Source organism: Odocoileus virginianus, chromosome 23 (genome assembly GCF_023699985.2).
Source record: "Odocoileus virginianus isolate 20LAN1187 ecotype Illinois chromosome 23, Ovbor_1.2, whole genome shotgun sequence".
In the NCBI taxonomy this organism is placed as follows: Eukaryota; Metazoa; Chordata; class Mammalia; order Artiodactyla; family Cervidae; genus Odocoileus; species Odocoileus virginianus.
Window position 1 is genome coordinate 5,859,561 of NC_069696.1, and position 16,258 is coordinate 5,875,818.

General features: G+C 46.1%; 1 protein-coding gene across 1 annotated transcript in view; it reads left to right on the top strand.

Annotated features, from left to right (window-relative positions):
- The first annotated feature begins 1,178 nt into the window (after window positions 1–1,178).
- Window positions 1,179–16,258, top strand: part of CECR2 (CECR2 histone acetyl-lysine reader) — a 116,974-nt gene continuing 101,894 nt past the window's right edge. The window contains exon 1 of the mRNA XM_070453280.1: window positions 1,179–1,433. Within this exon, the coding sequence (XP_070309381.1) occupies window positions 1,308–1,433 (126 nt within the window). The 5' untranslated portion in view covers window positions 1,179–1,307. The remainder of the gene's footprint in view (window positions 1,434–16,258) is intronic.

The window sequence follows — 16,258 nt, forward strand, 5'->3', positions numbered from 1 at the left end:
TTTAGGCGCTGTGACTACCAGGCTGGGGCCCAGATCACCAAGGGACAGGTAAGATGGAAGAGGGTAAAGGGCAGGATGAGGAGCCAGAGGAGAAGCGGGGAAGCAGAAAGGCAGGATGTAATGGATTAGAAACAAATGTGAAGGGAAGCAGGAATCCTTACACAAAAGAGAAGAAAAGGTGCGGAAAGTCAGGCTGATCCGTGCGGAAATGCAGACAGACAGGGGTTAGAGAGTCCCCAGAAGAGAGTGCGAATTCAGGTCACGTGGGTAACCCCACGGTGCGTGTCACCCTTCCCACACCTCACCTGGTCACAGGAAATCTGCCTTGGAGCTGCGCGTTACACACTCAAGTGCAGCCTCTGCTCCTGGGGGCGTTCAGATAGGCACTCATTTTTTTCAAAGATGGACACGTGGTAGCATCTGCGGGTGAATTTAAAGCATTCAATAGTTGAGGTAATAAGCGAGCACAACTACCTAAGTTTGGGTCAGGGGGCGAGCGGCGGGGCAGTGTGCAGTGTTGAATAAGTATTTTCTTCCAGGAAACATCTAGTTAAATATACATGTTCTTTAAGTTTTTTTTTTTTAATGCTGCCTTATATATATAAAAAAAGAACAGGTTACTAAATTGATGGGAATAAAACGAGGAAGAGAATAAACCGGAGGCGCACTCCGTAACATCCCAGCTGAATGCGGCCACTGCGCCGGCCGGTCGGTCAGGCGTCCGCGCTCAGAGGTCCCCACGCGCGTCCTCGAGCGGCTGCGCCCGGGACCGGACGGGACCGGAGCGCGGGCGCCCCCGGGCCAGGGGGAACCACCCCCCACCCCCACGCAGCACCCCGCGCACCGCGGACGGCGGGGGGGTCTCCCAAGGCCCGGGAGGGGTAGGAGGCCGAGGGCTCTGCCCGGGTGTGGGGTCCGCCGCCCCGGACCCACGTGGGCGCAGCCTGGCGAGGCGCAGACAGCCGGCCTCGGAGGGGCGCGACCCCCGGCCACGTGGGGGCGGGGCCCGGCGGGGCTGGGGGGCGGTGCTCGACCGCAGCCCCTCCCCCCGGCCCTCGGGCGCCCCTCCCCCGCCCGAGCGCGGCCCGCGGGCGGCGGGCGGGGGCGGGGGCGGGGTTGTTGTTGTGCCGAGGCCCCGCCCCCGCCCGCCCCCGGCCCATCTGTTCCCCGCGAGCCGCGGCGACATTGTGCGGGCTGGGCGGCCGGGCCGCGGCGCGATGGGCCCGGGGCAGCCGCCGCGGTAGCTCGGCCGGAGCGGCTCCGGGAGCGGGCGGGCGGCGGGCGCGGAGGCGGCGGCGCGGCCGGAGATGCGCCCCGAGGAGGGCGGCGCGGCCGGGCTGGGCGAGCTGCGCTCGTGGTGGGAAGTGCCGGCCATCGCGCACTTCTGTTCGCTCTTCCGCACGGCGTTCCGCCTGCCGGACTTCGAGATCGAGGTGCGCGGGCCGGGCCGAGCCGGGCCGGGGTGGGGGTCGGGACCCGGGTAGGGGGTCGGGGCGGCGGCGCGTTGGGACCTCCGAGCGGCTGACTCTGAGGGGCTGAGTCGGGGGCTGAGCGCGAGGAGCGCTCCCGACTGGCCCGGGCGGGCGGGCGGGCGGGGATCGGGGTCCGGGCTGAGGGGACCCGAGCGGTGGTGAAAGTTGGGCCGTTACTCCGGGCGGCGTCCCGGCGGGCGCAGCGCGGGGCCGGGCGGTCGGGGTAGCGGGCGGCGGGCTTTGTGGGGCCCGGCGGGCTGGCGGGCGGGCGCCCCCGGCCGGCGCCCCGACCCCTCCCCCGGCCGCCTGGGGCCGAGCGCGCGGCCAGTCGGTGCCGCGGCCCCGGACAAAGGTGCGAGACCGGCGCGGCCGGGCCGGCGAGCGGGGGCTGTGGGTCCGCCACCCGAGGGAGGCGCGCCCGGCGGCAGCCCGGAGGGTGCGGGCCGGCGGGCGGGCGGGCGGCTGCGGCGACAATGCGGCGGCCTCGGGTGCGGGGGCCCGGCGCCGCACGCCGTTTTCAAAGTTGGGACGTGACTCGGACGAGCACGGCTTTTTCTAAAAATGTGAGTGGGACGGCGGTTCCCGCGGACTGAGGGGGAGAAACGGCAGATTAGGGAATGCTGAGCGTCAGGACTCGCTCCACAACTGTCCCGAAGACCCCGTGTTTCCTTTTAGTTGGTCAAAATCCTCAGCACTTTAATTCTGCTGCTCAAAATGGTGGCTGTGGTGGGAGGTGTTGTGGTGACAATGCCGTCGCGGTGCCGCTAAACTTGCCCCTGCCCCATTTTCTCCCTGAAATGTGATAAAACTGAGGCGGTGCTGAATTACAGGTTAGAGTTCACGAACCCCGTCTAAAAACACTGTGCAGAAAACTTCATCTTTCAAAAATCCAAATATTCCGATTTGGTTGATTGGGGAAAAAAAAAAAGAGGTAACAAATTTTGCCCTAAATTGTTACAGAAATCTAGAGTAATTTATAAATAACGTTTTATGTTCTAAGAAATAAATCAGTGGTTTCTAAGTATTAGCTGCTTTAATTCCTAAAGGAAATGTAACCTGATCTGAGAGGTCCAATTTGTATGTATAACAGAAGTGAAAAATCGTTGCTACAGGTGAATAATCAGGGCCACTTGAGATGAGTGTTTTCTCTTCGGATCCCAGTATTTCTTGGAAGTGACACTTTTTTGGTGGTTGTAGTTAAAGTGTACGCTATTTGAAGTATATACGAATGAATATTTGGAATTCAACTTGTATATATTATGGTACTCATCCGTATCTCTCTATAATTTGGAGATGTTCGGTCGATGGCTAACTAATAGTGACTTACTTGTGTAATTCTTCTGTAATCTTTTTCACATGAATGTGTTTTGATGAATTTGATGAATACAGATTAAACTTTTCACTAATAATTTTCAAAGTAATTTTTAGTTTTCTAGCAAATTTGATTCTGAGAGTGCAGAACTTACTGAGAATACGATCAGTTTTGATTCTCTAAGAAGTAAATAAATTTATTTTGGTTAGGTGATTTTTTAAAAAAAACCTAATTTAGTGTTCTGAAAGGTTGAAAAAGGATCACTTGATTACAGTTTATGATGCACTGGAAGAATCTTCTTAAAACAGACCAACAAAAAACAGTACTAATACTGAGGTGTACCTGTTAGGACGGCTGGAAAGACCCTATAATCTTAATTTACAGTAACTTTAAAAGATAGAAATGATGAATAATACCAAGTGGTAGAAGTTGGATATCAGCTTTTTAAGGAAATTAAGTTTTCAGCTGTGGGAAAGGACTCATCTTACCCTTGACAACCAAACTGAACCCATGGATTTACAGAAAATTTAGGAAGCAGAATCTTCAAGGACTTGGCTTATATTTATCTAAAACAAGGCAATCTCTTAGATAGCTAACAGGCTGGGAGCATTCATGCTGCAATTCTGTAAGAGGTCAAGACCTCCCATTTAACTGGTCCCCAAAGAGTGGATATTTTTATTTTTGCATGTAAGAAAACCTTTTTCCTCTGTTAATTAGCCTTGAATATACAAGATTTCTTTAGAAGAATCAGTGTACTGGATTCTTGTTTTTTGGGTTGTGTTTAGGGACATCTGTGTTGCTGCCCCACAGATAGGGGTTCTGCAGTCATCAGATCAAAAATCTGCAAATGTGTAGACATATTTTAAGTTCAAAATTTGTGGTTTTAAAAAGCAGTGCATAATCACAATATAAAACTTGAAAATTATAGCAAAATATAGGTAAGAGAATTAAATCACCCATAATCCCACCACCCAGGGATAAAAACTGTTACTTAGAAATTCCTAAACACACTCACAGTGTATTTGTGGCCTGTTCTAATTTTCCAGATGAGGAGACTGAGCTGTGTGTAGCTGGACAACTGTAGATTAATGATACTGAATTCAGTGGTTGGTATTATGAAACATTTGTTACTAGCTGCTTAACTGGATGGATTATCAAAGAAGCTCATGGCACACCTCCTTTGCCTCAGGATTATCAAATGCAGAACCACTTCATTTATATTACCAAATTTTCTATGATTGTTTAACATTCTAGTGGGTTAGGCTGGTTATGTTTTGTCATGATTAGAGAATGAAGAATGGTGAATTGACCTTCCTGAAGATTTAGTACTGATTTTCTTTTTTCCCCTAACAAGTGCTCTTTACAGTGAATAGCATCATACTTAACTAGATTTCGGTTAAGGGAGGAGATAGACCATCTTCAGTAATCTTGTCTGGAGTTAATTGTGATGAGTATAGGGTTGCAGGGAAAAATTACATTATAAACATTTTGGGTATATTTTCTCCAGAGAAGAAACCATGGGGCCTCTATGTGATTATTTGAAAATGGTCATGTAGAATTATCTGGTTCACACAGTGGCAACATGATCAAAATAATCTGATATTTATTAGTAAAAGTCCCGTGTACTTTTTTTCCCCCGAGCTTCCTGCTTTGAGAACGAATCCTTTGGGTTAAATCCTTAGCATGAATTATTAAGCATTATTATGTTTATTCATAGATATTATTCATAATTATGAAAATAGGTGATAAAAACTTGCTGAGAGTAACTTATTAGTATATCAGTCTTAGTTCTCTGGGCCTGGGGCCCAAGGATGGGTTATAGGAGATTTTGTGTTGGTGTACATGTATGTACTTTGTTGTCACTTTCGTCAAATTTTGAAAGCAATCACAGCCATGCAAAGGTTAAAAGATCTTGAACTAGATGAAAGATTTAAGTTGGCCTTGAATAGGGGAACCAGAGGCTAGTTTCATGACATGAGATGCCCTGGATCAGGAGCTAGAAAACTTGAATTCTTACGCTTGTTTTGCTACTACTGCCTCTTTGACCTTCGGCAGGTCAAATAGCCTAATGGTGAAGGACACTTGTATAGCACTTTGTACATTTTCCAAATGTTTTCTCATTTTATCTGTCGTCATTAATCATTGGAAAGTAGCAGTTTTGCAGATGAGGAAATTAGAAGTTTAGACAGGCTAAATTTCTTGCACAGACTCACCTGGATCTCAGGTTCTTTGATACCAAATTCTTTGCTGGTGCTGCTACATCACACAGCTTCTATTTTAGTTTTCATTATTTATGAAATGAATGGCTGGACCTAGAAGTAATGGCCAAGATTTCACAGTGCAGGTCTAGAGTTCTTTGGTTCTTAATAATGTGGGGTACAAAAGATCCTTTTAAAGGATCTTAAAATACAGATCTTAAAGGATCTGTATTCTGCCGAATACAGAGGGACAAGTTCATGATTTCATTTGGTTCTTTCAGCAAATACTTATTGAACATCCACTATGTGCTAGATGCAATCTATTAAGTGCTGGAGATACAGATGTGAACATAACACAAACATTCCTTAGTGGAAGGAGACAGATAATAATAAATTGACACAGAGAGGGCCAAGTTGAGGGGGTGGGTTGTTATAATTTAAAATAGGGCGATTAAGTGTGGGAGGGATTTCTCTGGTGGCTCAGACAGTAAAGAGTCTGCTTGCAGTGTAGGAGACTTGAGTTTGATCCCCTGAAGTGGTCAGGGGATCCTGGAGGATCCAGTGGTCCTGGAGAAGGGAATGGCTACTTACTCCATTCTTCTTGCCTGGGAAATCCCATGGACAGAGGAGTCTGGCAGGCTACAGTGCATGGGATTGCAAAGGTGTGGGTGGCCTCATTGAGAAGATGGCATTTGAGCAGGACTAAAGGAAATAGGGGACTTAAAATTATTCAAAAACTAGTAGTTTTTTGGACTTCCCTCGAGGTCCAATGGTTAAGACTCTGCACTTCACTGCAGGGTGTCAGGGTTAGATTCCTGGTCAGGGAACACACATGCTGCATGGTGCAAAAATTAGTAGTTACAATAATCTATTGAATGGAAAATACCAGATGCTCAGTGTCTCCTTAAGACTCAGGGTATGCTCCTCTGAGGAGGAAAGCCCAAGAACAGGATGTGAATAACAGAGGGTAGATCTTGAAACCTGAAAGGGGGACTGCTCCCTCAGAGTGTAACTCCCCCAAGGTGAACCGTGGATCCCATTCTGCTTATACCAGTGTCTTAAAGGGGAAGTCGTTGTCTTCATCTTCATTTGCCTATTAGAGAAGCTTCAGAAGGGTAGTTGGAGATTCTCCAGTTGTGGAAAGAGCAGTAACCTCTCATTGCTGAAGGACAACTCATGTTAGCATGTGGCTTGCTTTACCACGGAAGTTCAGTTTGGTCTTGCTTAATTTTCTGGAACACAGTGAGGAAGCCCAAAATACGACTTGGCAACATGGCAGCATTTGGTAGAACCGACAATCTGCCCTTTGATCAGGAGAGGCTGAGGGCTGAATTCCAGTGGTTTTTTTTTTTAAGGGGCTGGCTTCTTGTGGTGTGTTGGGTGGGGGGTAAGAATGAGGAGCTCTGGCATTGCTGGGAAACTGCCAGTGCACACGTGGTTTAGATAAAAAGTGGGTGTGGACAGAGTGCAGGGGGACAGAAGGCAGTTTCTAGCTAGATGGCCTTAGATAGAGTTGATGGGACTGAAGGTACTTGTCGAAGGGATCATGCAGAGAGCCAGAAACCTGGACTGTGGACCTACCTCTGTCATTACCTGGTGCTGCGATTTTAGATAGATCATTTGGTTTCAGATGCCCTATCTATAAAAAGACCGTTGTGGACTGGGTGATTTCTAGGATATTCCTCTGGCCAAAGTGCTGCGATTCCCTTGAAATGTTTCTCAGCATGCACGGCACAGGTAACTGATCCAGAAAGTTTTCCTGAGCTCATTGGTTAGGGCCAGGTGGCTCAGACAGTAGAGAATCTGCCTGCAATGCTGGAGGACCCAGGTTGGATTCCTGGGTTGGGAAGATCCCTTGGAGAAGGGAATGACAACCCACTCCAGTATTCTTGCCTGGAAAATCCTTTGGACAGAGGAGCCTGGCAGGTTACAGTCCATGGGGTTCCCAAAAAAAGAGTCGACTGAGTGACACTTTAACTTTCTTTTTCTATACGCTGTGTTGGAGTCCCTATCTTAGAAATTAATTCTGTACCAAACTAAACCAGCAAATCCACAAATGGGACCCTGCCCCATAGGGAGTCCTGTTCTGGACGTAATGTTTTTTTTGTGTAGGGTTGATGGGATTTATTTATGCTGAGTTTGCCGTCATCAGCCCAGGAAACAGTTCAGTTCACTAGGAAACAGTTGAGTTCAGTCGCTCAGTCGTTGACTCTCTGCAACCCCATGGACTGCAGCACGCATGGCCTCCCTGTCCATCACCAACTCCTGGAGTTTACTCAGACTCATGTCCATCAAGTCAGTGATGCCATCCAACCATCTCATCCTCTGTTGTCCCCTTCTTTTGCCTTCAGTCATTCTCAGCATCAGGGTCTTTTCAAATGAGTCAGTTCTTCGCATCAGGTGGCCAAAGTATTGGACCTTCAGCTTCAGCGTCAGTCCTTCCAATGAATATTCAGGACTGATTTCCTTTAGGATTGACTGGTTGGATCTCCTTTCAGTCCCAGGGACTGTCGAGGGTCTTCTCTAACATCGCAGTTCAAAAGCATCCATTCTTCTGCACTCAGCTTTCTTTATAGTCCAACTCTCACATCCATACATGACTACTGGAAAAACCAAAGCTTTGACTAGACGGACCTTTGTTGCCAAAGTTATGTCTGCTTTTTAATTTGCTGTCTAGGTTGGTCATAACTTCTCTTCCAAGGAGCAAGCGTCTTTTAATTTCATGGCTGCAGTCACCATCTGCAGTGATTTTGGAGCCCCCCAAATAGTCTGTCACTGTTTCGATTGTTTCTCCGTCTAATTGCCATGAAGTGATGAGACCAGATGCCATGATCTTAGTTTTTTGAAGGTTGAGTTTTAAGCCAACTTTTTCACTCTCCTCTTTCACTTTCATCAAGAGGCTCTTGACTTCTTCTTCACTTTCTGCTGTAAGGGTGGTGTCATCTGCATATCTGAGGTTATTGATATTTCTCCCGGCAGTCTTGATTCCAGCTTGTGCATCTTCCAGCCCAGCATTTCTCATGATATACTCTGCATATAAGTTAAATAAGCAGGGTGACATATACAGCCTGTTGTACTCCTTTCCCAATTTGGAACCAGTCTGTTGTTCCATGTCCAGTTCTAACTGTTGCTCCTTGACCTGCATACAGATTTCTCAGGAGGCTGGACAGGTGGTCTGGTATTCCCATCTCTTTAAGAATTTTCCAGTTTGCTGTGGTCCACACAGTTAAAGGCTTTGGCATAGTCAATAAAGCAGAAGTAGATGTTTTTCTGGAACTCTCTTGCTTTCTCAATGATTCAATGGATTTTGGCAATTTGATCTCTGGTTCCTCTGCCTTTTCTAAATCCAGCTTGAACATCTGAAGTTCGTGGTTCATGTACTGCTGAAGCCTGGCATGGAATATTTTGAGCATTACTTTGCTGGCTTTTGAGATGAGTGCAGTTGTGCGGTAGTTTGAGCAATCTTTGGCATTGCCTTTCTTTGGGATTGGAAAGAAAACTGACCTTTTCCATTCCTGTGGCCACTGCTGAGTTTTCCAAATTTGCTGGCATATTGAGTGCAGCACTTTCACAGCATCATCTCTTAGGATTTGAAAGAGCTCAACTGGAATTCCATCATCTCCACTAGCTTTGTTCATAGTGATGCTTCCTAAGGCCCACTTGACCTTGCATTCCAGGATGTCTGGGTCATGAAGATCTTTTCTGTATAGTTTTTCTGTGTATTCTTGTCACCTCTTCTTAATATCTTCTGCTTCTGTTAGGTCCATACCATTTCTGTCCTTTATTGTGCCCATCTTTGCATGAAATGTTCCCTTGGCATCTCTAGTTTTCTTGAAGAGATCTCTAGTCTTTCCCATTCTATTCTGTTTCTATCTGGGAAACAGATCTTTGGTTAATTCTTTGCTTAGGGCTTACCTGGTAGCTCAGTTGGTAAAGAATCCATCTGCAATGTAGGAGACCCCGGTTCGGTCCCTGGGTTGGGACGATCCCCTGGAGAAGGGAACGGCTACCCACTCCAGTATTCTGGCCTGGAGAATTCCATGGACAGGGGAGCCTGGCAGGTTTCAGTCCGTGGGGTCACAGAGTCTGACACGACTGACACATATACACACACATGTCGCAGAGTTGGACACGATTGAGTGACACACACACACACACACACACACACACACACACCCTTACACACCCTTCCCACCCAGAATCATTTAGGGGAAGAGGACAGGTTGGGGGGCTGTGGAGAGGGAGCCACGACGACGTGCATACCTGAAGGGGGCCCTCAGCCCTCTTGCAGGACTGAAGCAGGGGGTGGTGAGCGTGCGTGTGTGCACGCGCCCACTGTGCATGCGGACAGTGTGTGTGCGTGCCCGTGTGCTGGGATGGAGCTCAGGCAGGATGAGGTGTGTAATTTACGCAGAACCCACGCCTTCCTGTGCGGCCTCAGCTCTGGCCGCATCGCAGGCCCAGTGGGTTCACACTGGGCATCATTTTAGTTGGCAGGAAAGGTTGCGTGGGGGCGGTCCGAGCCGTCACACACTGCAGGCTTCCGGGTGTGGAGTCAGGCCCTTCCGGCCGGCCCTCAGTGATGTGGATCATCCACATGCCCAGTGCACGCGGTTTCTGTAGAAACCTTTGGAAGGCGGCCTTGTGTGTGGCCTGGAGGATGGGCACTGGACACATGGCCCTGTCCTGGGCGTCTCACGGTCACAGTCACTTCAGCTTTGGCCCCGGCCCAGCCTCTTGAGTTTGAGCAAACTCTGGGAGATGGTGAAGGACAGAGCAGTCCGGCGTGCTGCATACAGCCCATGGGGTCGCAAAGAGTTGGACATGACTTAAGAGACTGAACGTCAACAACAGCATCTTGGGCTTTCTTAGGGTGGCCTGTGGCCCCGGGACTGAATGTCCCCACAGACTCTGCACCCTTCTGTGCTCCGCCGTGACCCGCAAGTAAGTGCAAACAGGCACTGATGGGGCCACGGTTATTCTAAACTGTTTATTATCTTTTTAATGTTGAACCTTCAAATCACCTCCCATTAATAATTGCTAAGAATGGAGTAAGTTCTTACAGCTGAGACTGCTGTGAGCAGTCTGGTGGAGGGGAGAGTGTTTTTCTCTAGGCCAGTTGCTTTTGATGAACACTGCTCCCTGAGTGGTCATTGTTTCAACAACAATACACTGAGGACAGTTGATTTGCTTGACAGAAAATGTGTTAAATTAGCAAATCTACTTTAGCAAATCTTTTCTCCCCATCCCCATTGTGTCTCTTACTTCCCTGAAAGGTTGTGTTTGCAGAGTCTTCATGGCGTGAGAGACAGTTTTTATAATCAGTTCTTTGTCTAGGGGACACTTAGATAGGGGAAAGGTGACTGAGAGAAACTTCACTTGTGTTATGAATAAGGGATTTAATTTTTTTCACTCTTAGACTGATATTGATTTGGGTTAGTATGCCACACATTGTTTCTGAAAGACCTTTTCTCCCCTATTTTCCACTGTGCTGTTGAAGCAGGCACCCCAGCTTTCCTTACTGGATGTTGGGGATTGGGAGGGGAATGTTCTAACAGTGTTGAGAATACCTGTGTCCATATAGCTGGATTTTCATCACTTTTGATGGAGCCCCTCTCTTCATTATCTATAACTGTACTTTAGATTTCTGTAACATGCAACTCTAAAGTAGTAGTGAAATTACAAAGAAAAGTGGAGTCTGAAATCCCAGGCAGTCTCCTTTCTCTGTTGTCACTTTTATTAATACTAACTGCCCCAGAATGATTGCAGAGCTAAGGGCCTGGCTGCAGTTCTTCTGCTGCCCTGGGAAATTGGAGTAGTTGTGGGGGAGGAAAGGGTGGCTGGCTGGGGAGCAGCTATGGCTGCAGGAGTTCAAAGGCCTCAGGGGTCATGAGTGAAGTGCTTTCTGGAGAAGGCAGAGCTGGGAGGGGGTCACAGTGAGGAAGTCAGCGCAAGGAGATCAGAGTTCTCTTCTGTGGAGGGCTACTGAAAAATGGAGGCAGGATGCTGCAGCAGGCCTGGAATGCCAGACCCACTTGTGTGGATCTTTTTTATTCAGGCACTGAAGTTTTAGACAAGAATGATCTTAAAGTTTTAGAAAAAGAATGTCCTGAGTACTACATGTTTTGGTATCTAGGCTTAACTCTAGGAGTGGAGTGAGTGTAAAATGCTGCAGGTAGCGGTGACAGGAAGAGACCTTGTTCCTGGCTTTGAGTGGAACTAGATAATAGTGTTGGGTGCGGTGCATCAGGAAGGTAGTATGGGGTGAGGATGTTTTGAGCTGCAAGTGATGGGACGCTGCACTAAAAAGCAGGGTGGTCTGTCCTAGAACGTGGGGTCTGGAGGATCGTGGCAGCTATGCTGCTCAGTGACGAGGGCCTCAGGTGCTCAGGCGGCTGCCTGTGCGTGGTTACAGGATGGTTGCACAGCTCTAGGGTCTGCATTGCTGAGTGTTTCAGGGAAGTACAGGAAAATTACAATTACAGTTGAAAACACCCATTGGGTTGGTGATTGGAAGAGGTTGGAGATAGCATCACCGACTCAGTGGACATGAATTTGAGCACACTCTCAGAGATTGTAGAGAACAGAGGAAGGAGCCTGGCATGCTGCAGCCCATGGGGTTGCAGAGTTGGACGCGACTTAGCAGTGACTGAACAACAACAGCAAAAGCAAGAGATGACATTAGAGAAGGCTGTTGGAGAGAGGAAGAGGGAGCAGCTAAAACTGCATTCTCCTGGAATGAGAGAGGAAGCGAGCTCTCTAGGAGGCTTAAAAGAATGGTGGGAAAGAATGAATGTTTAAAAAAATTCTTCATGAATAGTACACAATATGAGAAGAATCCTCAATTCCTCCCATGTTAACATTTTAGTGCCTTACTGAAGAGGTGCATTGTGGGACAATCCTTCCCTGGCTTTTTAAAAGAGTTTCCAAATTTTCTTCCCTGTTTTGTGCTGACAGTCCTCTTCACTCTTTTTCCCTTTCTGATTGTTGGGAGGTGGGGTAGTAGTGACCCCACCCCTAGGATTGCCGGTTACTCCTTGTTTTAGCTTCCTGTTTAGGAAAATGAAAATCTGGGCACAGAAATGTACCCTTTTTATCATTAGAATTTTAGATTTACTCTTGCTTATCTATTGTTTGTTTGGAATTCTCCAGTTCTTAGATTCTTTGTTAGTATTTAATGATCTGTAAGACTACTACTGATAGTGTAACTGATGTTGAACCTGAAACTGGACTGATGTTGAAGCTGAAACTCCAATACTTTGGCCACCTGATGCGAAGAGCTAACTCATTGGAAAAGATCCTGATGCTGGGAAAGATTGAAAGCAGGAGGAGAAGGGGAAGACAGAGGATGAGATGGTTGGATGGCATCACTGACTCAATGGACATGAGTTTGAGTAAACTCCAGGAGTTGGTGATGGACAGAGAGACCTGGCGTGCTGCAGTCCATGGGGTCGCAAAGAGTCAGACACGACTGAGCGACTGAACTGAAGACTACTACTTAAATGGGACTCTGATCCTTCTATAATGAGAGTTTATGTACAAACAGGATAGCTATCAGTGTGATGTGAAAGTCGCTCAGTTGTGCCTTACTCCTTGCGACCCCATGGACTATACAGTCCATGGAATTCTCTGGGCCAGAGTACTGGAGTGCGTAGCTTATCCCTTCTCCAGCAGATCTTCCTGACCCAGGAATCAAACCGGATTCTCCTGCATCGCAGGCGGATTCTTTACCAGCTGAGCCCAGCAGTGTGATATGTTCTTTCTAATCACAGTTCCCCATGCTTGGGGAAGTAACATCTCCACAGAAAGGAGTATTTCCTTCACTTATTTGTTTGTCTTATCTCCTTCCTGGCTGTACAAAAATTTTTGGAAGTTAATCTGACTGTTCTACCTGCCCTTTGCTCCCTTTCTCTCCTACCTCGTGAAGTAAGTCTATATCCTGGTTACTAACCTGACACATCTTGCCTGAAAAGATGCACTGGGTCAATTCCCATTTTTGGGATTGTAGCTTAGGAAATACAAGGGTTACCAGGCTGGCGTGGAAAAGCAGTTAGGTCACAACGAGAAGCTGCGATGCAAACCAAACTCTTGCATTTGGAAGAGCAGAAATTAGGGGGATTAATAGGAAGACTTCAGCCCCCCCGCCACTGCTGTCCATCGTGCAGGAACCCCCAAGCATCTGAAGGGAGTATGCACTCCTTGCCCCCCAAAGAGGGATATGTGCATGTGTTAAATATTTTATAAACATAGGCTCATACTTTTACATACTCTTGTGATTCCTGTTTTATTCAGTTAATAATAATACACCATGTAGAATGCCCTTTCATAGCATACATTGTGACTTTAATAGCTTCAGAGCATTTATGGTCTGATTTTACTTAACCAATCCTCAATGGAGCATTGAGGTTTTATTTTTAGTTGTTTACTATCATAACAGCCATGGACAGAAAGTTTGTTTTTCTACCCAAGATAGGATTAGTGTTTTTGTTCATTAGACTTCTCTTATTACTGTCTATGTTTGAAGTTTTGTCTTGAACTTTCTTCATAGTCAATTTTTATCTTACATTTCATTACAAAAGCTAACATGAATTTGGTGCCCACTGTGGGTGCTCCAGGCACTGCTTAGTGTTCCTCGTGCGTCAACTTATCTATCCTTTTTTTAAATTGAAAATGCAGTTGACGTATAACATTGTTAGTTTCAGGTGAATGGCATAATGATTCCATATTAATATATATTAAGGGCTGGTCGCTGCAAGTTAGATTCAACACCACATATAGTTACAATTTATTTTTCTTGCAACGAGAACTTTTTAAGATCTATTCTCTTAGCAATTTTCACATATACATCAATACAACACAGTATTATTGACTGTGGTCACCATGTTGTACATCACATCCCCAGGACTTACTTATGAATGGAGATTTGTACCTGATGACCCATTTACCCATCACACCACCTCTGCCTTTAGGAACCACCTGTCTGTTCCCTGAGAGTAAGTTGCAAACTTGATAGCCCTCACTTGTAAACATTTCAGTGTTTTTATGCCTTAAAAAGGAATTCGCCGTAGCTCAGATGATAAACAGTCTGCCTGCAATGCAGGAGCTGTTGCTGTTGCTGCTGTTACGTCGCTTCAGTCGTGTCCGACTCTGTGCGACCCCATAGACCCAGGTTCAGTTTCTGGGTCGGGAAGATCCCCGGAGAAGGGGATGGCAATCCACTCCAGTATTCTTGCCTGGAGGATTCCGTGGACAGAGGAGCCTAGTGGGCTACAGCCCCTGGGGTTGCAAAGAGTCGGACACAATTGAGTTACTAACACCGTACACTAAGTTCAGTTCAGTCACTCAGTCGTGTCCAACTCTTTGCGACCTGATGATTCGCAGCATGCCAGGCCTCCCTGTCCATCACCAACTCCTGGAGATTACTCAAACTCATGTCCATTGAGTCAGTGATGCCATCCAACCATCTCATCCTCTGTCGTCCCCTTCTCCTCCTGCCCCCAATCCCTCCCAGCATCAGGGTCTTTTCCAGTGAGTCAACTCTTCACATGAGGTGGCCAAAGTATTGGAGTTTCAGCTTCAGCATCAGTCCTTGCAATGAACTATTGTGCCTTAAAAACACAGACATTTTCTTACATGGCCATAATATAGTTATCAGAATCAGGAAATTAATACTAAATAAGATCTATAGATATTAATGTGTAATTGATTTTTATGATTTTAAATTCAGTATTATTTTAGAAATTATTTTGGTGGCTTGGGTTTTTAATGTAGGATCATGTGTTGCATTTAGCTATTGGATCTCTTTCAGCTCTTGTTAGCCTAGAGTAGTTTTTCAGTCTTTGTCTTTCATAACCTTGACCTTTTGAAATTGAGATTGTCCTTCAATATGGGTTTGTTGTATGCACTCTCTTGATGAGATTGAGGTCCTGTGTTTTGGCAGGAGTGCTAAAGGAGTGGTGTGTCCTCAGAGCAGCAGATGAGAGTCACGTGATGTCAGTTAGTCTGATGGCGATGGTTATTATTAACTTTCATTGCTTGGTTTGAGGTGGTGTCCGCCAGCTCTCTCTGCTGTGAATATACTGTTTTTCCCTTATAATCGGAGACATACCTGGTTGGGAGATGCTATGTAAATGTCCTGTTTACCATCAAAATTTCACCCGTTTTAATCCTTGCATGCTGCTTTGCCTGAGTCAATCATTACATAATACTTGCAAAATTGTTATTTTCAAATTGTATTGTTCTTTTCACACTTAAAAGTTTGCATTCATAATTTTTTAAGAAATTATTTATTTTAGGTTCCCTGGGTGTTTGTTGCTTTTCCTTTTCGTTGCAGTGCATGGTCTTGTCATTGCAGTGGCTTCTCTTACTGCCAACACAGGCTCTAGGCACATGGACTTCAGTAGTTGCAACATGCAGGCTCCGTAGCAGCAACTTGTGAGCTCTAGGGTACAGGCTTAGGAATCGTGGTGCACCGGCTTCGGCTCCGAGGCATTTAGGATCTTCACAGACCAAGGATGGAACCTGTGTCCCCTGCATTGGCAGGCGGATTCCTCTCCACTGTGCTACCAGGGGAAGACTGGTGTTTATAGTTTTCATTCATAGATTTAAAAGTGTTTGATTCAAAACTGTTTCTAGTATCTAATTTTATAAAATTTTTTTTCTTGGAAATTTCGTCTTAAGTGGATAAACATTGATATACTAATTTTCACAAAGTAAAATAATTTGTAAATGATAAAAAAAATTGTAAAGCTTCAGATCTTTTTTCGTTATACTTAAAAATGTTTCAAACCTACAGTGAAGTTCAAAGACAAATATAGGTGAGCCTTGCATACCTTTAGTTTAGATTCAACAGTTGTTAACATTCTATTTTATGTTTTCTTTTTTGATGACCCATTAGAATGTAGGCTGGCAACGTGATACTTTTCTCCTGAAATACTTTGCCATGCGCTTCCTAAGAATAGCGACCCTCTCCCACATGACTGCATCAGCATATTCACATTTAAGAAATTAACAATAATTCTGTAATATATCAATATCCGAACGTTGTCACTTGTCCCCACAGTGACTTTTATAGATGTTGTCCTTCACCTCTATCCTGGGTCACACATTTGTTTGGTTGTTGGGATAGTTTTTAAGCAGATTGAAGCCAAGTCATTTATCCCAGTAATAGGGAAAAGTTGATAAAATGATTTAAATTTCAAGCTGTAAATATGTGAAGAAGAATAATAAGGAAAAAAGATTTCATTGGAATAATACTGGCTCCAGTCCAGGCAGTG